This window comes from Meleagris gallopavo, chromosome 17 (genome assembly GCF_905368555.1).
Source record: "Meleagris gallopavo chromosome 17, MGAL_WU_HG_1.1, whole genome shotgun sequence".
Classification (NCBI taxonomy): domain Eukaryota; kingdom Metazoa; phylum Chordata; class Aves; order Galliformes; family Phasianidae; genus Meleagris; species Meleagris gallopavo.
The window spans coordinates 4,552,553-4,576,806 of record NC_139420.1 but is presented as its reverse complement, the minus strand read 5'-3'; the positions used below and the strand labels follow the sequence as shown (position 1 = coordinate 4,576,806).

Genomic DNA, 24,254 nt, shown 5'->3' with positions numbered 1-24,254 from the left:
TTCTTGATTATCCCGGCTTGTTCCCTGCAAACCGCAACGCGCCGAAACCTCCTTTCACACCACTCTCACTCATGTATAACTCACAAGCAGCGTCACCTAAGAAGTGCTTTGTTTTCTTCCCTGGGATCCCACCCTTCTGCTCTGGATGGAGCTGAAACCCTCACTCCAACTCCAAGCACACCCTTACACAGATGAGTAGCGCAGTACTGCCCAGGAAACAGCTGTGCGTTCATTACTTAACTCTCCCGCCTGTTTTCCACTTCCCCAGTGCGAGCGTTTGACCTCAGACACCCAGCAGCCTACTGCAAGTAGGTGAGCAGACGTCCCGTCGGTGTTCTTAGCATACAGAACTACTCTGTAGCACTTCAGCTCACCAACACAGTGCCGTTTCTACACAGCACACAGCCGGGATGAAAGAGCATTCCCAGAGGCATTCTATAAGTCAGTACTTAAGTTGCAAAGTTTGCTTTATAGACTAAAGCTGTGCAGCCCGCTATCTGAACCAAGCACCTGGATTAAGGGCTGCACTCACTACTGGCATTTCACAATTGTCCATCACCCAGCAAACAGATTGCCAAAGCCAGCAGGGAAGCTCACTGGCTTTTGAAGGAACTTAGTACCTTTACAATGGTTTTTACTACATTGATGCAGTGTTCAGCCTTCCACTGGGCAAAGCAGTATTACTGAACCTTCCTACTCCAAAAGGATTTGCAATTCTGTGTTACGCTACATGGTAATGGCTGAAGAGCACTGCGACCAGCACCAAGCCTCAGCAGCCTGCAGGGAGTTATGTGAACGCTTACACAACCACAGCACCAATGGCATCATTGGCCAGCCACGTGTAGGCCTTGCATAAGGCAGTTTTATAACACTTATTATTTGGAAATTAAGTAACCAGAATTTATTAGATTGCAATTAAATACCTAAGATAGCTGCTTGAAGGATTTAAGACAGCAATCTTTGTGCATGCAAGAATTTTATTGGAGTGAATATGTGCAGAGGAACTTTTTCTTGGAAGCAAGAAATCTCCACTTCAGTTACCACCCCTCAGGCGCAGGACAAGATGGAGAGTGGACTCCTTCTGGATGTTGTAGTCAGACAGAGTGCGCCCATCTTCCAGCTGCTTGCCAGCAAAGATCAGCCTCTGCTGATCGGGGGGAATGCCCTCCTTGTCCTGGATCTTGGCCTTCACGTTCTCAATGGTGTCACTGGGTTCAACCTCCAACGTGATGGTCTTGCCAGTCAAGGTCTTCACAAAGATCTGCATCCCTCCCCTCAGGCGCAGCACCAGGTGCAGGGTGGACTCCTTCTGGATGTTGTAGTCAGACAGAGTGCGCCCATCTTCCAGCTGCTTGCCAGCAAAGATCAGCCTTTGCTGATCAGGGGGAATGCCCTCCTTGTCCTGAATCTTGGCCTTGACATTCTCAATGGTGTCACTAGGCTCGACCTCCAGAGTGATGGTCTTACCCGTCAAGGTCTTCACAAAGATCTGCATCCCTCCCCTCAGGCGCAGCACCAGGTGCAGGGTGGACTCCTTCTGGATGTTGTAGTCAGACAGAGTGCGCCCATCTTCCAGCTGCTTGCCAGCAAAGATCAGCCTCTGCTGATCGGGGGGAATGCCCTCCTTGTCCTGGATCTTGGCCTTGACATTCTCGATGGTATCACTGGGTTCCACCTCCAAGGTGATGGTCTTGCCAGTCAGGGTCTTCACGAAGATCTGCATGTTGGTCTGGAAGGGAGGTCAGCACATGTTAAGAGGACGTTAGCAGCGCCCGCCGCCGCCAACCCGCCCATGCCGCCCTGTGACGTCACAGGAGGACCCGCCCACACTCCGAGGGGCGGTGCCACGCGCCTCCTCCCCTTTTCCGCTCAGGGCGCGCTCCCGCCTCCTCCATCTTAGAAGCTGCTGTTGTACCTGCGCGGCCGACATTTTCCCGGCGGTTCCCCGCACCTACCCTGTCCCCGGCCCGCGCCACGGCCCGCGAGCGGAAAACGAACACCCGGCCCACACCCCGTCCACACGCCGCCAACTCTGCCTGCCATCTTTGCCCGCCGCAGTCCCTCCCCCCTGCGCTCTCCGATCCAAGCACGCACACACGCTCAGCCCCACCGCTCCTCACACGCGCCCCGCCGCCTCTCCGCCCCGCCGAGCCACGGCTGATCCCAGCGGAACACTCACCGCTCGCAAGCCAAACCCACAGCACACCGCGTCCCGCCTGCTAAGACTCCAACTACGCCACACGTTCGCTCCCGCCCCGCGCCGCTCAGATCACTCCGCCACGCACTACTTTCCCGCGGCCATTCCCGCCGCTGTGTAGAGCGGACGGCAGCGAGCGCGGGGCGGCGCGCGGAGAGAGCAGTGGCTGTCGCGGGGCTGTGATGCGGCTCTGAGGGCTGGGCGCGGATCGGCGTTCGGCGCACAATGCGGCGCGGCACAAAGCGCGGCCGGGATCCGCCGGAGCGGAGTCGTGGGAGCGCCGTGTGGTAAGGTTTGTGTCGAGTGAGGACATGGTCCTGGGCCGTGGTTCTGCCACCGAGTAGACATCTGTCACAAACATAAATAAGAATAACGTGAATTTTTTTCACGTTAATATTGCTGTTAATAAAGCAGTTGTGCTGTGTTTGATGGAACAGAGGAGATGAAGCACCCAGTGGCTGAGCCGTGCGGATAAAAGCTGTGTGAGATCTGAAGAGGCTCAGGTCTGTGCTGTACCAGCACTGCTGGGTTCGGCACCTCCTGCCTTCCTGCTTTCGGGCCGCCGTGCATCCGCAGAGCCGTGCTTTGCAACGAGAAAAACGAGAACGTGGTGTTTGAGCGGGGAGGAAAACGAGGGGCAGAAGAGTCGTTCCGTGCCGCGGGAAGCCGCGCCGAGAGCCTTTCAGCGCGGCAGGTTTTTCTGGGAGTGAATGCGATGACAAAACTCACAATGTGGATGAAAATATAAGGCAGCGCTGGAGATGCCGGGGATTGAACCCGGGACCTCATACATGCAAAGCATGCGCTCTACCGCTGAGCTACATCCCCCTGCCCCTCGTGCCCACCCCGCCGGCTGCAGCGCTCCCTTCTTCATTCATCCGAGCGGGTAACAACGCGCGCGGCGTGGGCTTTGGGTGTCTCCTGGAGCACAGAAGCGCTCTGTGTTCGCGCACGGCTGGCTGTGTGTGTTTGTTTTATGGTTTTGTTTTTTTTTTTTTCTCTTCGAAAGCCGGAAAAATTCGAGGGAGAAAAAGTGGAGAAAAACTTGAGGAAGTCAAAAAGAGCCACTCTCTCCCCGTCGGGGAATCGAACCCCGGTCTCCCGCGTGACAGGCGGGGATACTCACCACTATACTAACGAGGACGGTGTGCAGCCCTTTCCCGCGGCCTAGAGTGTGTTACTGCTGCCGGGAGCATCCCGCGCCGCGACCCCTCGGGCCGGGGGAAACTGCGAACTGCTCGGCTGCAAAATAACAGCTATGGGGAGAATTAACGAAAAAAAACCGAAGGGGAAAAAAAAACCTGCCGAAACCCGGGATCGAACCAGGGACCTTTAGATCTTCAGTCTAACGCTCTCCCAACTGAGCTATTTCGGCGGCGATACGACCCTCTCCGGGCTGCCAATACGACCCCGCCCAGCCCCGCTTGTCCCTGAGCTCGGTGCAGCGCGAGTACGTGCGGACGGCCGCTCGGGGGCAGTGCGCGGCTCCGGGGTCGGCTGTCGCCAGGAACCCTCCACGTATCTCCCATCGCTCTGCTCTAAAGCCCGGGAAACAGGTAGGCCCCCGGCACCCCGCGGTAACTGCCCTCCCCCCGCCGCGGCCCTAAGTGCCGACACTGTGCCGGGGCCTCCAGGAGAAAAAATTGCGCCGACAGTCAAAATGTGTGCTGCCTCCCCGTCGGGGAATCGAACCCCGGTCTCCCGCGTGACAGGCGGGGATACTCACCACTATACTAACGAGGACGGGTACGAGCACTTCTCCACCTCTGCTTCTGCTACAGGGTGTAGCTCCGCTGGTGGCGCGCGACGGCTGTGTGCAGGATGTCTCCGTTCTGCGGGAACCATTTGTACAACAAGGGGATGTAGCTCAGTGGTAGAGCGCATGCTTTGCATGTATGAGGCCCCGGGTTCAATCCCCGGCATCTCCACATTTTTTTTCCCTCCCTTACTTTCATTTTTCTTCACCGCTTTTATATCTTCTACCCCCCCTTCCTCGACTCATAGGCAGAACGCAGAAGCACTCTGCAAAGCCAGCTACCTTGCTTTCACTTGCCAAGATTCCCTATATCTCACCTTTGCCATTTGTAAATTAGCGCCACACTTAGTTTTTTTCACCCCTCCCAAACAGGCTGCAAAGTGCAGTTACAACTCCTGCTGCTAGAGTTAGTGCTGAGCACCACGACTCTATAACACCAAAGCTTATGAAACAAACAACCCCTAGTTCTTAGTGTGCTGTAACTCACATAACCCACAGGTTTTCTCATTTCAGTCCTTCCCCACACAGTTCTACAGGGCAAAAGGCAGCGAGTGGGCAGCTCCACGAGGCTGCAGCCAGCCCAGCATGAGGGTAAGGCTGTCCTTGAGAGCTGCGGTTGCATGTGAGGAAGGGCCTACAAAGGTCTAACATTCTGCTTCTTGAAACGCTCTGCGTAGAAAACATTTCTCCCATCCAAACCAAAAATTACATATATTTATTGTAGTCCCTATGACTAATATAGTCCAAAGCAAAACGTAACTGGTAAAATACAGTGGATAAAATTATCCAAATATTAACATTATAAAGCACCCACCAAACAGCTGATGGGGCTTCTGAGAGCATAGCAGGCTGAAAACCAGAGCTAAGAGCCACAGAAAGGCACTGTTAGCAGCTAGGCAGTCCCTCTGATCATCAGATCATGGAAACCGATGCTCCAAAAACACTTCGGAGAAAAGGAGCACCCCAAGAACAGAGCTGGGTGTCACAGTGCTACTGGTGGCCACTGCTTGGCTATGTCCTCGTGCATAACCTCAGGGATCCACTGGCAATAGGCCGCGAGCAGATCTGGAATAGAAAGAGAGCAGCAGTGAGATGGCTTGATACTGATCAACATCCATTTGGCTCTTTCACAAGAATCAAAACTCACAACATTATGGATTCCATTCAAAAAATAAAAGTTTGGAGCACATCAAGTGGAAGAGCCCACCTTACATGTACCTCAAAAAGCCAACAACAAAGTCCTCACTGGCAGGACTAATATTTAAGTAGTAGGACACTTACACTTGGGGTTTTTCTTCCATGCAGCCAGCAAAGCATCACGATTATCGCAATTTTCAGCAACCAGAGCCTGCAGGAGGAATTCTGTCCTGGGCTGAAGCCTACGTGAGTCCAAGACAAAATGGTGCCATAAAGCAATGACCTTCAGCTCAGTTTAGCCGAGTGTTACAGCGTTCAGCTCACCTTTCTGAATTCATGCTCATTGATAATGTAAAACACAAGACCTCTGGATATAGAGAGACATTTCCTTAGCTCAAGAAAGTTCTCATGCACTTGTATGGAGCCACCCGCAGAGGTGAGTGTGATCAGTGCATTCTTTGTGCATCCACCCAGCCCTTACAATACTGCAGGACAGTTTTTCTTGGTTAAAAACAAAAACAAAAACCATCCAAAACTGCAATTTTCAGCTCTCTGCAAAGAAACCTCAGCTCACTGCCTCATACACCCTTCCCAGAGTTTAGTTTTTTGTTATTATTTTTTTAAGAAAGTTAAAAGCATTCAGTGGAGAAAAACTCTTCACAACTTACTTGGACCACGTTTTCAGCATTATGAGAGGACTGGAGAGCAGACACTGGCTGTAAGACCCCAATTTCTCAATGACCTGTGAGATACGTTGCAGTAAGCACATAACAAACAAGGTAAATTGTTCTGTGGAAGCAGTCATCAATGAACTTGAATTGCTGTAGGTTTCAGTCCCATATCCTGTATCCCCAACTCTCCCTTTGCAGATCTCCATACCAACCTTGACCTGACTGCCCCACCTGATGACTTGTCTCTGAGAATGGAGAGACAAGAACTATAGCCTTTTTCCTTTGAGAAAACAGGACTCAAATTTGGGTCTCTTTCACCCACCAGCTAATTCTCATGCCATTCTGTATCTTTGAGCTCTATCCCATCTCACCAAGTTTAGCACATTCCAGCAGCCATAAGCAAGCCTCATCTCCAGAAACTGGGCTAAAACACTGCTAATGTCCAAGAAGTACTGCAGCCAGACCACACATACCTTTCCTTCAAGCAGGAACCTGGCAAAGTATTTATAGCGATCGATACCTTCTGGATAGTCAACCTCAACAGCAGGGAGCTGCCAGCTAACTCGATCTGGAAAAAGATCACAAAGTCTCCTCAACACTTGATGAATATAAATTTCCACGTGTACCGCCAACCCTGGCAGCCTCTCTCTTTAAAAAGGTTAGTGATGGACATAAAACTGCCATGCCAACAGGAAGACATTAACATTTAAACACTTTAAATCCTGTGAATCTGCTCAAACCGCTGTCAAGCCCTTTGAACAGTCCAAACTGAGCTCTACCCTTTGATATGGTGGACAGCGTCATTAAGAGACATTACAGTAACTAACGACAGAGCAGCTCTCAGGCAGAATGACTGAGAGAGATGTTGTAAGCAGCTTACAAAAGACACTTGGCCTGTGACATCGAATTCTGCCTGTTTCAGGGCAGTATGATGGAGGAGGATTTTCCAGAGGTTTCCCAAAGTGGCAGTATGATGGCAACAGAGCAGGAATCCACTCAGGTTCAACTGCAGACACACCTGAGAAAGGGAAAACACACCTGAAGGAAGCCTTGCTGCCAAGAGCTGCCACTCAGCAGCAGTCCTATGAAGGAAGTTTTCCGCTCTGCATTCCTAATCAAGTCTGCAGAATGGACAAAAGCAGTCTCACCTTTCATGTACAGTTTTGTAGTCTCAACAATTTCTTGATACACCACAAAGTCTGGGAGCTGCTTGAAAAGGACTGAGCTTGGATGGATAAACACTGGGTCGTCCAGAAGAGCAGTCTTTAAGAAAGCACAGAGGATTGGAGCAGAGTAGGAACTGGCAACCTCATTTCTTGATTGCATCAAATTTCACTCTCTCTCAGATACACATTCATAATGTCTTAAGCGATGGAGGTATTTAATAACACTTTTCTTTTCTGCTCTGTTTTCTCTGGGGACATTAAGCACTCTGCGAGATGGACTAATGGCCCTTTTACTCTTTTACAGCAATTCCTGCACAAGGACTTGGAAACTGCAACATTGGAAACTTCAATTCTATGGCAAGAAGCTGGAGAAAGCCAACACACACAATCCTATGGCTGCACCCAGACAGAAGCCCGGGCTTTGCAGAGTGCCCCTCTGCCACACAGACACAAGCAAAGAGCAACTCAGGTAAACTGAGCTGTTTACCTTGTAGGCATTCTTCCACTTATCATCCAGGAGTTCTTCAGCCTGAACCCTCCGAGCAAGGTGGTCCCCCAGCCCTGCCAATACGATCTGTCGCAAGTAAGTCGCTTGTGCTTCTGTTGGGGGCTTCATCTTCGGGTCAACATAGAGGCCAGCATCAGTGCAGACTGAGTTCACTGCAGGGGAAAAAAAAAAAAAAAAAAAAAGGTGAGTTAAGATTCAGCTGATTGGTTTGCTCCCAAAATATGACAATTCCCCCCAGAATCCAATTACCTGCTGTTGTCAGCTGCCCTCTCAATCGCCTGATTTCCAGCATGGCTTTGTAGCGGAGCCCGTTTTCTTCACAGAATTTAGGAGTACATCCAGAGTACTCACAGGCCCCCACTGCTCCTGGAAGTGAATAGTCAAGCGGGGAAAACAACTTCACAAATGAATTCTAATTAAACCAACTGTGGCACTGTCACAGTCAGCATGAGCATAATGCAGTTCCCACTCAGCCAGGGCCATTTGTCAGCTCATGATGCCTCAACGCTGCCTAGGATCAGCCTAGGAATTACACTTCTACACTCAGTCCTACAGCAGGATGGTTTTGTATAAAGCTGAGGTCAGGGTGATGGGAAAAGGAGAATGGAAGTTATCAGCATAGGGAAAGTTCTGTGTGCAATACCTAACATCACCATGAGGTCTCCAAGCTTCTGCAATGACCCTTGCCCAGCCCAGATTCTCTGCATCTGTACAAGTCTTCCTTTCTTCCCCTTCAGCTTCACTGTCTCTTCTTCACTTGCTGCTGGCCTAAAAGAAACACAGAACAGTATGAATCAGATTGTGCTCAAGAGAGGCATCAACATCCGTACTGGGCTGGATGGGGCCCCAGGCAGCCTCATCTATTGGGAGGTATTCCTGCCCATGGCAAGGCATTGGAATTGGATGGGCTTTAAGGTCCTTTCCAAACCAAGCTGTTCTATGATGCTATGGTTCCATATAAACTGGGAATTGGGCTCCTTCTCTTACCTGTCAAACTCTTCAAAAAGCTCCCGAACAGTCATGGCAGACACAATGGTAATGGTGTAAGGCAGGCAGTCATGCTGCCTGCTTAGTGCCAGCATCTTCGCGTAGCGAGGGGCAACAGGAAAAGTGGCCATTACTCTGCCCAGGGGACTAATAGGGCAGCTCAGCTTTGCTGCCTGCTGTTCCTTCAGCCTGTGGGGAGAGAAGTCATGCAATGAAGTAACATCTGCATTCATGCAAAACCCGTGTTTCTGCCCTTGTGGGTGCTTTATCTCCACGGGGAAATATGTTGAGGACCACAGCCATTACCTTCCTGTCATAGGGGGCTCCTTCAGGGCACCTAGGGCTATCAATAACTCCTCAGCTGCTGCAAGTGCTTCTGCTGGAGGTGGTGTTGGGAATGGAAAGTTGATTACCTACAGGTACCAAATAAAATGCCTCTCAGTACATCACTGACATGGCAGAGTCTGGATCAGTAAGAAGCCTTGGAAAGGAGCAAAAACCTCACCTTCCATTACAAAGACCAAAGAAAAACATTTAGAATGTGTGCCACAAGCAAGAGGAAAGGACATATAATAGGAGGAAATGCTTAGAACAAAACCATTAGGAAATGTGAAAACAAGCATGACAAGCTGCCATTGACTGCAGGCACCGCCTAGAGCAGGCTGCTTAATGTCCAACTCTAAGCGTTGTGCCTTCTAAAGCCCAATCTAGCTCCAAAACACAATCCCTATTTTGATAGGGGACTTTTCAGCAGAGAAAAGATGATGCAAAAGTTCTTATGACCAGAACAGGTCTGGTAAGGTCTGCTGAATTCATAACAGCATTTGCATTTCACAGAACGGAAACCAAATCCCAGGACCCTCATTTCTAATATGGATTTGTGTTTGTTTCTGGCTCCAAAGGGCAACTACTTTAATGAGCTCCATAATACAGAGCCAGTCTGATACCTCACCTTTTCTATATTTAGTGCCTTCATTTGCAAGATCAAGTCTTCCACAGGTCGCTTTGTTATTTCTGGCGCAGAAAATTTCTCAAAGTCCATGAAGACAGCTGAAGAATACAACCTAGTGGACCAGAAATACTGCTTGGAAACTTGCAAGAAATCTTAACTCAGGAAATGTGTGTGAAAAATTGGCAAGGGATTTAAAATCAAAAGGCAGTTGAGAGAAACATTTACACAACCCTCTTCCCAGCAGCTCGCTGACCTGTAGCAGTGCCCTGGTTCAGTCCGGCCTGCACGACCTGCCCGCTGGTTAGCTGATGCTTGAGATATCCAGGTGACTCTGAAAGATGAAACCCCAGTGATTTTGTCATAGAAACGCTTCTTCACCTTTCCACAGTCAACCACGTATTTGATGCCTGGGATGGTGAGCGACGTCTCTGCCACGTTGGTGGCTACAACACAGAGTCTCGTGCCAGGAGGAGGCGGCCTGAACACCTACAACAAACAGATGGGCGTGTGAAATGCATTGCCAACAAAATCCTTGATGCACCCGATAGCTGTGAGTAATTTTAACATGCTACAAGACTACTGCTTTTCATCTCTCCCAGCCCACTGGACTGGACATCAGGGAGAGCACAGGCCAAGCAATGCCTGCTCCAAACCCAGCCTATCTTGTCCACTGAGCCATTCCAGTCTGCCTGCTGGCAGTGGTCCAAAGTGGACCTTTTAGCTCACAAAACACAAGAGACTTAAAACAGCAATGCCACCTATCAGTAAGGGTCATTTGTTTTTGTGATAATGAATCCTTTACCTTTGCTTGTTTCTCCGGTGCTAGTAAAGAATAGAGAGGGAGCACATAAAGAGGAAGGGATGAATCTGATTTCTCTTCTGTGAAGAAACAAAGCAATAATCTTAAATACATAGTAAGTCAACTTCTAGGCTTATCCCCAGTGATGTCTCCAGGAGCATAATTCATTAAAAAGCAGCAAGAAATTATTTGGCATAAATCTCAATCAGAAAAACTTTACTCTTCCATTATGCAGACCCAGTGTGCTGTCACACCAGTCTAGCAGAGGACAGCTATTTCATGTCACACGTTTCACAGCTAACTGTAGGTAAATGCCAAACCTTCTTCTGAGTCTCCATCTCCTAAGTCGAGGTCAACATCAGATCCTGCAATCTCATCATCAGTTTCAGCATCTCTGTCTTCATCTCCTTCATCCACTGGTACAACAGCGTAATTGTCCAGATTGATTTGGGGAAGTGTCTGAGGAAGACGGGAAAGAAGACAATGAAATGTAAGTGGGAACACAGACAGCATTTCATATAGCTTTGAAAGCAAAGCTAAGCTTGGGGATAGCCCAAGTCACAATTTCAAACAGCATTCTGTGCCGAGCCATGTTTCTTCACAGGGAGGACAGTAGCAAAGGGTAACACTTCTTCACACCACTCCAGCTACCAGGACCCCAGACCAGCAGACAGTACATCTGCAGCATCAAGATCTCCTCCTAACACAGTGCATGTGGGAGCTGGGCAGAAGCCAAATGCTACCATCCATCACAGACACATCAGACTCAATTCTGGGTAACAAATAGCCAGAGGAGAGGCAGCCCTGGAGACAGCAAGTCTGCAACTCCTTCCATTAACATTTTAAGGTCAGTACTTAGCTGAAATCTGTCTCCTACCCACAGTATCCAGGGACACATTTTAGCACTCTGCTGCTTGTAAGGCAGTACTTAGGAGTGCAAACAGTGCTACTGTATTTCTGCAGGGGACACATGCAGGCCACAAGACTTCATGCGAACCTAAACCATGCGAGCCTGGTGAGAAACACCACTATGCAGTAGTGCTCTCCTGCAGGGAGGGCCCTGCTCTGTCTCTGGGAGGAACCCTAGCCATCACAGTACCGCAGCTTTCCTCCGCCTTCTTGATTTCTTAAATTTTCGCATTTCTTCCACTGATTCTTTTCTGTCATCGTCATCTCCTACAAAAACAGCCATCAAATCACTGTTAGCTGTGCATATTTTCATCTCAGAAAAAGGAGTGTACAGTTTGTCCCCACCCCCACCTCCTGTAGGATTCCAAAGGCACTGCAGTACGAATGAAGCAAGCAGCCCTGCTGAAGGCAGAGGGCACAAGGAACCATACTGAGGACCAACAGCAGCACACAGCAAGTGTGTGCCTTGAGGTTGAGAAGACAACTAGCTGAGCTACATCAGGATTTCGCTTTCTAAAGCCATCCTGGGAAATTCCAGTATCCTAGACCCTACCCCCAACCCTTGTCTTGAGAAATTTTAAAATAAAAATTCTTATTTTAGGTGCAAAGGAAGCTCATTTCTCAGAGAGGGGAATTTAATTCAATTCCAAGTTTAATTCCATTAATTTAAGTCCAAGTCTTATTCAATAGCATTACCTGCAGTGCTGTTTTTTTGGAAGGGAAAGGCCTTTCTCAGCCTCCTACAGAGAGAGTGAACTTCTGCCTGGCCTGTCAAGAACACCAAAATCCCACCTGCAAGAGATGAGATCACTCTAAATGCCATGCACCACTGCTTAAGTCACCAAAAAAAGCTAAAAAAATTCTACAGGTAGGTTAAATGTGAAGAATTTGAGAGGCTCCACAGTGCCCTTACCTGAGGGTAACATCCGATGGATTTTACACACTTTTCGGAAGCATTCCCCACTGTAGTCATCCAGGGGAGTTTTCTTGTTAAAATGAACAGTGACAGGGAACTGCCTCGCATCCACCTAGAGAGGAAATCCAACAGCAAACAAGCCATGTTTGTAATGCCAGCGCAGTCATTGCAGCCCTCATGGCAGAACTAGATATGCATATCCTGAAGTCTGTGCAGCTTTTGGTTTTGGTAACCTACAAACCACTGGACCCATGGAAGTGATCCGTGTTGGCTATGCTAAACACCATGAAACCAAGAGGGAAACTCAACTATTCTCTCTTGGATTGAAGCTTCCTAACCATAACTTCCAGTCTTCCAAAGTAATCCAATTCTGCCAGGGGAAATTCCCTGATAGAAAACCACTGAGTCCCAAATGACAGAACAGTATAACCAAAACAAAACCATGTTTTACATTGACATCCAAAAGATTTAGGCACCAAATGGACAGATTAGAGTATCTCATTTTTTATTTCATAAAGGAAGCCTCGCTGTATTTTCAGCTGCTCCACCTAGCTCAGATCCCAGCAAGAAGAACAATACCTGCAGAACAGGAGGTGTGACAGCAAACAGCCTGGTGTTCTCAGTGAAATCTTCCACACGGAGGGTGGCTGACATGATGATCAGCTTCAGCGGCAGCCCCTTCTGCAGGGACACACAGCTGTCACTCTTTGCCTGGAAGCATGTGGCACTTACGCTATACAGCACACAGAGCAAGAACTATTGGCAGCGTTGGACACAAGAGCTTTCTAATAGGCCAGAAATTTTAATTACTTGTGTCTGGTGGCACTGCAATCAGATATTGTGTGAAAAGCTATCTACTGGCACCCCTTCCTCGTGTGCCTTCTGCCACGCAGCTTCTCTCACCTTCTCCCGAAGAGGCACGATGCGAGACAAGAGCCCTATCAGGATATCTGTGTACATGCTTCTCTCGTGGGCTTCATCGATAATGATCACTTTGTACTTTAAAAGCAGAAAATCCTGAGAAGAAAAAAGAGGCATTTCCCCTCATTTCCACACTGAGGTGCAGCCCTACACAGACAGTGTAGCACAGACCCAAACTCTCAAGGCCATGCAAAGCAGCCTAGATCCCAAGACTCCTTGCTCTCATTTTACACAGCAAGATAACCCCAACTGAGAGACTGTGGGAACGTAAGAAAAAAAAACTGTTCAGGGCAGCAGCTGTGGAGCAAGGGGAGCTGCTCAGAGCAGCAGCTGCAGAGCAAGATAAGCAAGGACATCTTCTGAAGAACAAAGAACATCTCATGGCTCTGATTGGATAAGCTTCTGTGTGAACGATTAAAGAGTGTTTTTGCAGAATGCTTTGCTAACATGCATAATAGAGTAGTGCTTAACAATAAAGTAGACTAATAGCCTTTAACCACATTGGTGTGCTGTTACGTCTCCAGCGCATCCTGAGATCCAGAGACTTCCCCACAAGAGATTTCTCAGCGCTGAAAGGGATTTTGCTTGAAAGGCTGGCAACAAACCCACACAACTCGGCTGGCACCTCTCCAGAAGGAGATCCATTCCTTCTCCCAGCAGCAAGGGCAGTACCTCACCTTCTGCACTTCTTTCAGCAGCACACCATCTGTCATGAACTTGATTTGTGTCTCATCTGTGACATTTCCTTCATATCGTATTTGATACGAAACCACTCTGTGAGGGAATAGCAGGAGAGCCACGAGGCATGGAGAGAAGCAGGAAATTAGCGTGCAGATCAGGAAGCAGCCTTCAGCCTAACTAAATTAGGACTCAATGCCAACATACGAAAAAATGCACCCCAACAGCCCACTAGAGCCTCACACACAACAAACACCAGAACCTGGGGTACACAGCAATTCCACTCCATGCGTCTGCACGTGCTTTTACAGATACCACCACGGCAGTCTGTAAGTAACCTGCCACAGAATCTCACCAAAGGCAGAACAGTGACACACACACTTCTGTTTCAATCTATCACATGTGCAGTGCATCTCAGTGTAGCCTTCCCAGCAAGGTCTCAGCAGGTTTCCTTCTCACCTGTGTGACAAATTCATCTCCTTGGCGACGCGCTGAGACATGGACACTGCAGCCACACGCCGGGGCTCGGTGATCCCAATGATGCCATTTGAACTAAAGGGGCAAAGAACAACAAGGGGAGGTTGTTTAAAGGTTTCAAAAGATTGCTTGTGTGCAAAGGGTTTTGCAAGTCACAGCTGTACTCCCTTCCGGTTTTTAAAAGCTCCTTCAGCACGGCCACTGCCACTGCAAAGCAAAGAGTGAGCTCCTCAGTTCAGCCATTTCAGAATACAGGAGACAAATCAGAAGTGACTGAGCTCAGCTTCAGCTTTTCTAGCTACATTTGCTGTATACAAAAGACAACGCCTACCTGGTATAACCAGCTTCATAGAGAAACTGGGGGACCTGGGTGGTTTTACCACTGCCCGTCTCTCCGCATATGACGACGATGGGGTTCTCATTAATGGCTTCCATGATGACTTGCTCTTCAGCCAGAATGGGCAGCTTTAGTCTCGCTTCCTAAAATAAAACATATGGTTTATACACATCATTTAGTCCTCCCAAGGATTGATAAGTGTTTCCTAGCTCAGATGACAAAATCCACAAAAAGGAATTCCGCAAGGTTTGAGGCTCGAAAAGCTTCAAACCAGTGAATATCCCACTGTCATGCCTAGGACTAGACTCATCCAAACAGCTTCTCAGAAAGCAGCCACAAGTTTCTGCACTTTAATTAGTGAAACTACAGAATCCCCTGAGCTTATCAATACCGCAGTTCCAACAGAGCCCTTCCATAACCCTCCTATGTCCATTCAAAGACACATAGAACTCTTCCCAGTTCTGGAGAACATCCTACTCACATCAAATGGAAAAGAATGATAGTGTCTGCAGCGAACTGCAAGATGCTGTCATTCCTAAGCCTGCAGGTAACTGCTCAGCCTTACCTGAATCTCAGGAGATCTGTCCACTGGAACAAAAACCGCAGGCTTGCACGATGGTTTGCTGGACACAGCAGGAGCAGCCTGCTGGCTCACCACGGGCTTCTTTGTTTCTTCCTCTGGCTTCCCAGCACAATTCACATTAGTGGATGAAAGCTTTTCAATTTCTTGTTTCTCTTCTTTCTTCTCCTCCTCAGAGCAACTGGATTCACCCTCAGGCTCTGATTCTGAATCTGAGCTGTGTCTTCTCTTATTTGCACCGCTGATGCTCCTGATCTTCTCAGGTACAGCAGTGCCTGGCTCCTGCAATACCCTAGAACAACACACCACCACGTGAACTACAGCGACAGGATGAGAGGTGATGGCCTTAAGTAGCACCAGTGGAGGTTCATACAGACACTAGGAAAAAAACAGGCTGCCCAAAGAGGTGGTGGGATCACTGGCCCTAAAGGTGTTCAAGAACTGTGGAGTTCACACATCTACAGCAAACTGAACTGTACCACTACGTCACTGCGTGAGCCTGAACCCAGAGAAAGAACTCCTGCATAGTGGGCATCATGCAGCACTAAGACAGGTTCCCCAGAAAAGAAAGATGCGAAGGTTGCCACAACCACAGCAGTAAGTCAGAAAGGTTTTCCCCCAGCACTGCTTCACCTTTTGGGCTGATACATGCGTCCCCCGATGCCAAGCTTGGAGGTGGTGTACAGAAGCTTCATTTCTGCCTGGGAAGCCTGCACCTCGCTCAGCTTGCTCAGCAGCTCAGCGCGCTGCGTGGGAAAACCAACTAAAGTCAGTACTGATAGTCACTGGGAAATAATCTCATTTAAAGATCGGCTCCCAAGTTAACTACCATTTGAAGAGGGGGAACCAATGGCAGAATTACTCACAAGCAGCACTGTACCTGTTTTTTCTTTTCTTTCTGTTCTAAAACTCTCTGTAAGTTTTTCTTCTGTTTCCTGCTGAGAGGTTTCTTCTGCCGTTGCACAACGTTTGGTGCTTTCTTTTTCTTCTCTTTCTTTGCTGGCAGGACCAGGGCATTGCTCCCATCAATTCCCTTCAGTGGTGCTCCATCTGCAAGCATCGGTGTGTTACTCACCAGAACCAGGAGGGCCGGTGTCAGCACAGTGTGGCCAAATCACACACTGTACCGGATACGGCCATTCCAGACAAACACAACCCTCCCTTCCAGTCAGAACCAATCCCACTTGTTAGCAGGAACAAAAACCCTATGGCACGGGGGCTGAATACTGCAATGCTTGCTGTGGCTGCTCAGCTCATCCCCTAGGCTTATGGCACAGCACTGACAGCACCTTTCCTCCTTTTTTTGCAACCTCACAGCCAAAGGATGTAGAGCAGCTCAGGGCCACATGCGACACCACAGTCTCTACCAGAGACAAGCGACTTCTAGTAGAGAAATCTGCATTAGTAACGGTTTGATAATAATTGCGTGAGAAAAGTGATCAAAAAACCCACAAACGTCGGCCTTGATAGAGCAAGCGTAAAGCACAGAGGTAGTTTAATAACTGGATTGCCTTAGTAAACAACAGCCTAAGTGATGCAGCAGCTGCTATAACAGAGCCATCGCCACCCATCCTACACGACCTTTCCAGACCACGTAACGGCCCAACAGCAGCGCGGTGACACCGCAGCCACCCCGAGCTGCGCTGCGCCCCGCGCACCTCCCAGCTCCAGCTGCAGCCCCGCCGGTTCGGCCCCATCCGGAGGGAGCGGCTCTGCCCCGCATCCCGCCCGCGCCCTCCAGTTGTGCCGCCGCCGCGCGCGGCCCATGTCGGAACCGGCCCGGCCCACGTGCAGCCGCGGGCAGCCCCGCTTCCGGGCAGCGCGGTCTCGCGAGGAGGGGCGGTGCATGCGCGCAGGCGCAGCAGGGAGCGGGGCGTGGTTTGTTGGTCAGGGGGCGTGGTTTGATGGTCAGGGGGCGTGGCCGCAGCGCTTGGCGCGCCGTTCGGGCACGGTCAGGGTTAGGGGCCGTGGGAGCACTGAGACACCCATCCCCACCGGCGCTACCACAGCAAACACCACTTCAGTTAAAAAGAAAAGATCAATTTTTAATGTGCTGTCATCACAGTTGGGTGGAATTATCCAAAAGTTTAAAATACATGCGGATACAACAAAACCTTTTGTTTTCCAGCCCAGACAAAGAGAACTCATGGTCATTCACGTCATTAGCTGCCAAATACAGATCGGTACGTGAGCAAATCACACCTAAAAACTTGTACACCACCAAGAGCTAAGGTTACACACTGGTCTATGTTCCACGTTCACTACGCAACACATCTTAAAAGCGAGTCACGAGTTGGAGGACGCACTAACACAGCACTGAGCCACAGCAGGCTACACGAGGCACTCCGACACCCAACAGCACTTGGAGAAGCGTCACAGCCTGTGCACGACGGGTCGATTATCTACAGGTGAGGTGCCTACCTGCAAGGAAATCCCTACAAGTGTCATTTGAACAAAAATGCCAATGCACTGAGAACACAACGGCAGTCTCAAACATCAGGTCTCGAAGCACGGAGCTCAGAACGCTGAAGACCCGCCATGGAATTTGGTGGCGTGGAGCCCACAGCGGGTGCTGTGTTACAGCCAGGCTGGCAGCTGTGAGACCGGGGCCTCCTGCCCTTGTGCCACCAACACAGGCAGGTGTGCAGGGCTCTGCTGTGCCCATAGCCCGTACCTGCACGCCTGACCGAGATGCTCACACGCCTGGCGATAGCAAAGCAGTGCAACCAGTCACTGAACGAGGTCTACGAATCAGAGCCAACACTTGGTGGGTCAACTACATGACTTGGAATGGAAAGTATCTGTAAAAGGTATTTACAAAAGTAAGTCAAAAGAGGTTAAATACCACATTCATATCTCAAAAGCATTTTCACTACAGTGCATGTTTAAAAATACAGAGCATTTTTTAAGTATATATATTGAAGACTAGATTGTGCTTTAAAAAAAATCATTACTTCTGAATTTGACTAACGTGAAAACTGAGTGCTGGGAAAAATACTGATTAAAAATATCCAATTTTATATATACTGCTCTTCACATAACATTTTGCTATACATGGGATGCAAGTAAATACAAAAATACTTTTTCCAAGCAGCAGGGCGATCAAAACTAAGAGAATTAATACAGGAGGGCTGATTTCTACAAAACTAAAATGAACGATTAGAGACAAAGGGAGAAACTATAATCCAAATTAAGTTTCATATAGCATTTGTAAAGAAATCTTTATAATAGACAGCTCTTAATATATAAACGATTCTGCATTTTTAACTTCAACATTAAATATGGATTATGTAAAATACAATCTATGCAAATCTGACTCATGCACATAGTTCTACTGAAGGCAATGGAGTAAGGTTTGCAGACTTTGGTCCTCAGGCCTCAGATTTAGCAAAACAAAGAGACGTGACCATCTTTGCTAACCAATTCCTAATGTCCACGGTGGTGCTTAGCTCAGTCCTCTGTGCACAACAGCAGCAAAACCAGAGCTTACAGGGAAGACTCTGCAATACTACAGAAAATGAGCTGTAACGAATGAATACACCGTCATTCCAATGCTCAGCTTTACAAGGCAGATTATTTGTCTCCATAGTGCTTATCCGTTTATGGGAAAGTTTTTAAGTTATAAAAAAGCAGCTTCTTTGCAACTCTAACCATGTATTTCTCGAAAAATGAGACTCAGAGGAAACTACAGATGCAATAAAAAAAATTAAAATGCATTACAACAGTGCCAACTGCATAGTCAACTTCAACCACGTTGAATTTCAGCGACTGCAGGTTGACACAAAGGCCATAAGAATGGATTACAAAAGAACCATTCACATAAATGCCACAGACAGACCAAAAGAGTTTAGGCAAGTAATACGCTTTTTCAGAAGAGCATTAAACTTCAGCATAAAGGAAGAAACCAATTCAGCCCACAATACATTCAGTAAAGCAGCACATCGAGGCCCTGCCCAGGCAGCCCCGGCCCCGCTCAGCAGCCACGTGGATTTGCTCCCATTGCTTTTAGGCCAGTCCCAGCTGCAGACCCAGTTCCTGTTGCGGGTTCTCTTAACCTATCATTCAGAAATTAGGGAAGGCGTTGATCCTCAGCTGTGGCCCATTTTTACCTCTCCTGGCACTGTCAGTGCGCTCAGCACTAAGCGCCATCGGTTACAAACCACTGACCGACTTCCCTCCCTGAGGTCACCTTTGTTTCAGTACATTTCAAACTGTACAAAACCAGTGCTCACCTACCAAGCTACTTAATCACAAGATTACGAATACACCGAATACATAAATCCTTCAAAATGCAGCTGCTCCAAGCTCCTACACTGCTTTGTTTGATACACCTGTCCATGAGGAGACTCGCTTCCCCAAAGCCCAATATATTGAGGACACAGACTTCAGGATAAAAGCTCCTACAAAACAACTATGATTTTAGAAAAGAAATCCAGATCTTCCTGAAGGTAATTTATTGCCACTTATTGGTCCTGAGAAAGCTTTAAGCAACAATGCATTTGCAAGTGGTTTAACCGCTGACTTCTTTTGTGTAAATGGGTCCCAAGATTAAAAGCTGTATTCCATCCTATGCACTGATGCTTGAAATACACTTCACTATGAAGGTCAGATAGGAATTACAGATTGCCACGCTACATCTTTTCCTCTTGTGTCAATCAATTAAATCAGATTTCCTTTCGCATGTCAAAATTTAAGTTCCTGATAGGAAAAGCAATGAAATAAAGCTACACGTGCACTTCTCAATTCCTTACGTGGGACTGGCATTTAAGGACCTGAAACTTAAGAAATCATCCTTCTCCCTTATTCTCCGTCTCCTATTAAAATCTAGGGCGTGAATTTTTTGGCCTGGATACCAGAAAATTATTTTATATTCTATGAAACACAACTTCAAGGCAATGAAATAAGCCAACAGTAAGAGAAAAACATTTGTGACTTTCCACAAACAACAACAGCAAAGGGTGGACCCACAGCAGTTACTTCTCAACAGAAGTGTTCAGTAGCTTTAGATTTTAACTTTGTGTGTCAAATTTGCATATGTTTAGCTGAATTTCAGTATTTTAAAGACTATTTGATTTGCTTTTATAAAAAATTTACAAAAGATGTTTTTAAATGCTTGTAAAAGTAAGCGTTTCTCTACTGATAAAATTCTAGTACTGGATAAAACTCTGAATATACGGCTTAATTCTTTTTCCTACAAGTATAATGGCTGAGAGTGTAATCTAGATCAATTAGTCTTACACATGATGAAAAGTTATAACTCTGCACACTTTTTACCATGTGATGTTTTGTTGCTTTGTAACTTCAAATGAGACAGTGCTTAGGAACTTTCTAGAGCTGGTGTACGGTGGTCTATGGGGGTGGGGTCATTGGTCACTGCCTCTGTCCAGGTTCTCAATCACCCTGGAGAGACGTATGTTCAGCAGTCTGATCTGACTGTCGAGGTGGTCCATCTTCTCCTCCAGGCTGCTGTTGCTGTTTCTCCTCCAGTAAAATCCCACCGGCCCCGTCATGAAGTAGACAGCCACCACGAAGCAGAGGGGCAGCACCGCGTGTTCCGGGTCGCCTTCGTACTTCTGCAGGATGTAAATGCATGAGAGGGTGAAGAGAGCAACCCTCGCAATCCAGAAAAAACGGCCAAAGATCATGTGCAGGAGATAGAAGAAGAATCCGAGGAAGAGAGATAAAAACCAGTAGGCGAGTAAGATGGCACCGATCAGCAGAATAGCCCGGGTTGGGTTGTTGGCAATTGCTGCTGGGCTGAAATAATGAGTCAAGTTGGAGGCTGAAAAACAAAGGAAAATTCATAGAATGTTAACGAGTGCACACAAAAGAGAGAATGGCGGAAACATAAGCACAGCTTCAGTTACCCATTTCTGGATGGATCTTTCTCTAATCACTGGCTCAGCTCTAATGATGCAATTTAATTAATGCTTTTAAGATTCTTCAAAGACAAGATGTTGTAGGGCAAGATTCTGCACCTCTCCTTCATTTCCATCCACTGTTCCATACTATTTGCATCCATTCAATGATGACACCAAAGAGCTGACTGTGACCTGTTACACTTTTACAGACATCCTATAAACACTCACACCAAAATACTACAGTTGGCTTTAAACTTCTGGTTTGGAGGCCACAATAGCACAATCAAAATCACGTGAAGTAGGCAGAGATACCACTGGTGAGTGTTCTATGTAGCATGATACAACACAGTTTCCCACCCAGCCTATGCTTGTGAGCAATGACACGGATTGATACAGCTCAGGGGTTAAGTGGCATTATCACACTTACCATCAATTCCAAGAACATCTAACAAATCAGTCCATATTCTCCAGAATGTGTCCATTAATACATCCACCCCATTCACAAACCTCTCTGTCAACCTTGAGAAAAACTGAGAAATAAAATTGAAAATTAAGAAAGAATAATAAAACCCTTCAGTTATTGCAAGTTACTAGTCGTGAGCAGAACTGTAAGTCATGCAACAGAAACTGCAGAATATTTTGAAGACCCCAAGGAAAAAAATTGAACCAGAGAACCATGGAAGGACTTCTGTTGGAAAGGACCTTAAGGAGCACCCAGCCCCAGCCCTTGCTGCAGGCAGGGCCACAACCCACAAACTCAAGCTGTCCCAGGCCCCAAAGATGATCAGGGGGCTGCAGCACCTTATCTAGAAAGACAGGCTGAGGGAGCTGGGCTTGTTCAGCCTGGAAAAAAGAAGGCTGCGGGGTGACCTCATTGCAGCGTTTCAGTACCTAAAGGAAGCCTACAAACAGGAGGGGAATCAACTCTTTGAAAGGGTAGATAACAGCAGGACAAGGGGAAATGGTTTTAAGTTGAGGGAGGGAAGATTTAGGTTGGATGTCTGGGGGAAATTCTTTACTATGAGAGTGATGAGATGCTGGAAAAGCTGCCCAGGGAGGCTGTGGATGCCCCATTCCTGACGTGTTCAAGACAGGTTGGATGGGGCCCTGGGCAGCCTGATCTGGTATTAAATGTGGAGGTTGGTGGCCCTGCATGTGGCAGGGGGAATGGAGCTTCGTGATCTTCGAGGTCCCTTCCAACCCGGGCCATTCTGTGATTCTGTAATTGCAAATTTAGCACAGTTGCTCTTATTAAGGTATTTTAGCACGTAAACTTGCAGGTTAACAGACTTTAAAAACACACTTTGTTTGCCGTGCATCGTTCAGACGTTTAAAGAAAACACGATGGATACTGGTAAAGCACGCCAGAGAATCACATTTTCATCGAGCAACCGAGATGCCCGGGGCAGGCGCAGGGCTCAGCACCGCTTCCTTCCCCAGCGCACCCATAGAGCGCAGCACGCTCCGCATCCCGGCCGGAGGGCTCCTGCGGGCTGCCGCCGGAATGGCTTAACCGGACGTCTCCTTGCCGCCGTTACGCCGCGCGCCTCCCCTCCCCAAAGCCAGGTTCCCGCCGTTCGGCCGGGCCCGGCGCCGAGCTCCGCTCCTTGCGGCCTCTCGCCGTGCGACGCCCCGCGCGGCCTTCGGACAGCCGGGAAGGGGGAGGCAGCGCGGGGTGCGCGCGTAGGAGCAGGAAGGAGCGGCCTTACCTTCTGCAGGGCCCGCACGTTGTCCTCCCCGAACAGGCCGCTGACGCCCTGGTAGAGGCCGCTGGCGGCTCGGCGGAAGCTGTTCTGCTTCTCGGCGCCGCGGCTCCGCGCCGCCCGAGCGCCGGGCCCCGCCGTGCCGCCCAGCAGCAGGGCGAGGAGCAGCAGCACCGCCGGCAGCCGACCCGCCGCCATGGCCGCCCGCGCTGCGCGCTGCGCCGCGGTTATAGCGCCGCCTTCAGGCCGCGTCGCGAGGTCCGCCGCCGTCCTTGGGGCGGGGCGCGGGCAGCCGGGGCGGTGCGGCTCCATCTGATAGGGTTCACGTGGGTCCTTCCTGAGCGATCGGAGCGACAAAAGCGCAGCTGGGAGAAATGAGTTGGGCGATGTTACCTGCTGCTTCTGGATAGCGAGATGTGAGGCAGGATGTGAGCACGGTGAGGAGTTGCGGTTGCGTTTGGGGAGGCGACTGTGCCTATACAGCATTTGCTGGGGATCTCTGCTCTGATAACTGCACTCCTCCATAGAAAAAACTTTGCTCCTGTCTGCCTGGGGAGTTCTACAGCCTCAGGGCGTACCTGTGGCTCAGCTTCGTGTATCTCTTTCTGATACTGGAACCATGTTCTTAATGCTTAAATTTGTAGCTAGGCCTAAATCTTGTTACAAAGTAGTCAAGCAGACGTTTAGATTATAGGTATTTTTCTTATTGCCTTCTCCCTACCTTTAGTCTGGCCAAAATGCTTATTTTCACATTTAGCAGAATGGCTCAGGCCTTTCAGCATTTATTTATATTTGGCCCTGAAGGCGCTGGGCTCAGACCCAGGAAGGCACTTAGGCTCCCACATGATTTCAGTAGGACATTGATTATATATTTACAAAAGCTGCTTTCATTCTGTTTTAAGATGCCCCCGAAATCCCAGATATGGTCAGTCCTGTACATATGCTGACATCTGTGTTGTGCTCTCCAAAATGAGTTGGCAATGGATAACAGTTACTTTGAGTTGTTAGGGGGTCTCTGGTTATCTGCCCTCAGTGTCGTGCATTGATTCCCAGCATACAGCATCCACTTTGGGGGCATTTCCTTCATGTAAAGAAGGATTTCGCATTAGCAAAACATTACTGCAATTTAATTAAATGTCACAAATGTTGTTTTCTGTGCCAGTTACAATTGCTCGATATGCTCTCAGCTGGCATGGCTTCTTTTGGATCTCCTTGTGCTGTTTCTGGTCCAGCAGGTCTTGATGCTGAGAATCTAGGACAGTTCCTATTTCCCTGTGTGAGTTTTCATTGGGAGTTTTCCCTCAAACTCCATTCTGCAAAGTGTTTGTTGTTTCCTTCCGTCCGCTCTTTGCAGATGCCTGTGGGCCTATTTTAGAGGCTGCCTTTGGAAGCTGTGATCGTGGCTGTCCTTCTCACGAGGTCAGGTTAATTTGGGAATCACCCCTGGCACGTCACTAATTTCCAGATCTGTCTCAATGAGCCTATTTTAGGTAAATTCACCTCACCTTACCCGCAGCTCTTACAAAATTACACAATATTTCACCTTTCTCTTGTTTAAATAAATGAAATCAGGTCTGCTCAAAGAATACTTTGCCTCATGGCATGAAATATTGATCTCATTTTTCTTTAACCACGTTGAACTTTTTGTTAGGACAACTGTGAGGCTTCTAGAAAGATCTTCTCCTGAGGATGAGCAGTG

At 48.4% G+C, this 24,254-nt stretch overlaps 3 protein-coding genes, 1 long non-coding RNA gene and 5 other non-coding genes across 14 annotated transcripts; 2 read left to right on the top strand and 7 right to left on the bottom strand.

Moving 5' to 3' along the window:
• Positions 1–959: 959 nt before the first annotated feature.
• Positions 960–2,342, bottom strand: LOC100550153 (polyubiquitin-B). Its single transcript, XM_085238845.1, has 2 exons — positions 2,180–2,342; positions 960–1,729 (listed from the first exon to the last, which is right to left on the bottom strand). The coding sequence occupies exon 2, from the start codon at positions 1,721–1,723 to the stop codon at positions 1,034–1,036; it is 690 nt and encodes a 229-aa protein (XP_085094971.1). The 5' UTR covers positions 1,724–1,729; positions 2,180–2,342; the 3' UTR covers positions 960–1,033.
• A 7-nt stretch (positions 2,343–2,349) lies between these two features.
• LOC146543168 (uncharacterized) lies at positions 2,350–18,725 on the top strand. Of its 6 annotated transcripts, none has more exons than XR_014887098.1 (3): positions 2,350–2,489; positions 7,232–9,924; positions 10,471–18,725. It is a non-coding gene; the product is annotated as an uncharacterized LOC146543168 (long non-coding RNA). The 6 variants fall into 6 exon arrangements; XR_014887095.1 differs by having other exon boundaries at positions 10,409–18,725; XR_014887096.1 differs by having other exon boundaries at positions 7,232–11,020; positions 11,137–18,725.
• Positions 2,954–3,025, bottom strand: TRNAA-UGC (transfer RNA alanine (anticodon UGC)). The gene has a single exon. It is a non-coding gene; the product is annotated as a tRNA-Ala (tRNA).
• Positions 3,269–3,340, bottom strand: TRNAD-GUC (transfer RNA aspartic acid (anticodon GUC)). The gene has a single exon. It is a non-coding gene; the product is annotated as a tRNA-Asp (tRNA).
• On the bottom strand, positions 3,500–3,572 carry TRNAF-GAA (transfer RNA phenylalanine (anticodon GAA)). The gene has a single exon. It is a non-coding gene; the product is annotated as a tRNA-Phe (tRNA).
• Positions 3,869–3,940, bottom strand: TRNAD-GUC (transfer RNA aspartic acid (anticodon GUC)). Its single transcript has one exon. It is a non-coding gene; the product is annotated as a tRNA-Asp (tRNA).
• TRNAA-UGC (transfer RNA alanine (anticodon UGC)) lies at positions 4,054–4,125 on the top strand. The gene has a single exon. It is a non-coding gene; the product is annotated as a tRNA-Ala (tRNA).
• On the bottom strand, positions 4,646–16,847 carry DHX37 (DEAH-box helicase 37). Its single transcript, XM_031555899.2, has 27 exons — positions 16,650–16,847; positions 15,872–16,041; positions 15,625–15,737; positions 14,977–15,283; positions 14,406–14,554; positions 14,057–14,149; positions 13,597–13,693; positions 12,902–13,015; positions 12,578–12,679; positions 11,996–12,110; positions 11,779–11,874; positions 11,273–11,349; positions 10,494–10,632; positions 10,177–10,253; positions 9,628–9,860; positions 9,375–9,486; positions 8,729–8,835; positions 8,423–8,611; positions 8,079–8,203; positions 7,685–7,801; positions 7,415–7,587; positions 6,910–7,024; positions 6,642–6,779; positions 6,235–6,329; positions 5,759–5,832; positions 5,235–5,332; positions 4,646–5,018 (listed from the first exon to the last, which is right to left on the bottom strand). Exons 1-27 carry the CDS (start codon positions 16,837–16,839, stop codon positions 4,936–4,938), a joined length of 3,498 nt encoding a protein of 1,165 aa, XP_031411759.2. The 5' UTR covers positions 16,840–16,847; the 3' UTR covers positions 4,646–4,935.
• BRI3BP (BRI3 binding protein) lies at positions 17,016–22,816 on the bottom strand. Its single transcript, XM_085238844.1, has 3 exons — positions 22,562–22,816; positions 21,280–21,382; positions 17,016–20,773 (listed from the first exon to the last, which is right to left on the bottom strand). The coding sequence occupies exons 1-3, from the start codon at positions 22,751–22,753 to the stop codon at positions 20,355–20,357; spliced, it is 714 nt and encodes a 237-aa protein (XP_085094970.1). The 5' UTR covers positions 22,754–22,816; the 3' UTR covers positions 17,016–20,354.
• Positions 22,817–24,254: the final 1,438 nt, after the last annotated feature.

What these genes read in the sequence shown, in the direction of transcription:
- LOC100550153 (XM_085238845.1), bottom strand. Translation starts at nt 1,723, where the DNA reads ATGCAGATCTTCGTGAAGACCCTGACTGGCAAGACCATCACCTTGGAG.
- DHX37 (XM_031555899.2), bottom strand. Translation starts at nt 16,839, where the DNA reads ATGCACCGCCCCTCCTCGCGAGACCGCGCTGCCCGGAAGCGGGGCTGC. An exon ending in TCACACCTCCTGTTCTGCAG is followed by an intron (nt 12,111 to 12,577) that starts GTATTGTTCTTC and finishes TTTCCTCTCTAG; the next exon opens with GTGGATGCGAGGCAGTTCCC. An exon ending in GAACCAGGGCACTGCTACAG is followed by an intron (nt 9,487 to 9,627) that starts GTCAGCGAGCTG and finishes CTGGTCCACTAG; the next exon opens with GTTGTATTCTTCAGCTGTCT.
- BRI3BP (XM_085238844.1), bottom strand. Translation starts at nt 22,753, where the DNA reads ATGGCGGCGGGTCGGCTGCCGGCGGTGCTGCTGCTCCTCGCCCTGCTG. An exon ending in ACGTGCGGGCCCTGCAGAAG is followed by an intron (nt 21,383 to 22,561) that starts GTAAGGCCGCTC and finishes TTTATTTCTCAG; the next exon opens with TTTTTCTCAAGGTTGACAGA. An exon ending in AGATGTTCTTGGAATTGATG is followed by an intron (nt 20,774 to 21,279) that starts GTAAGTGTGATA and finishes TTTGTTTTTCAG; the next exon opens with CCTCCAACTTGACTCATTAT.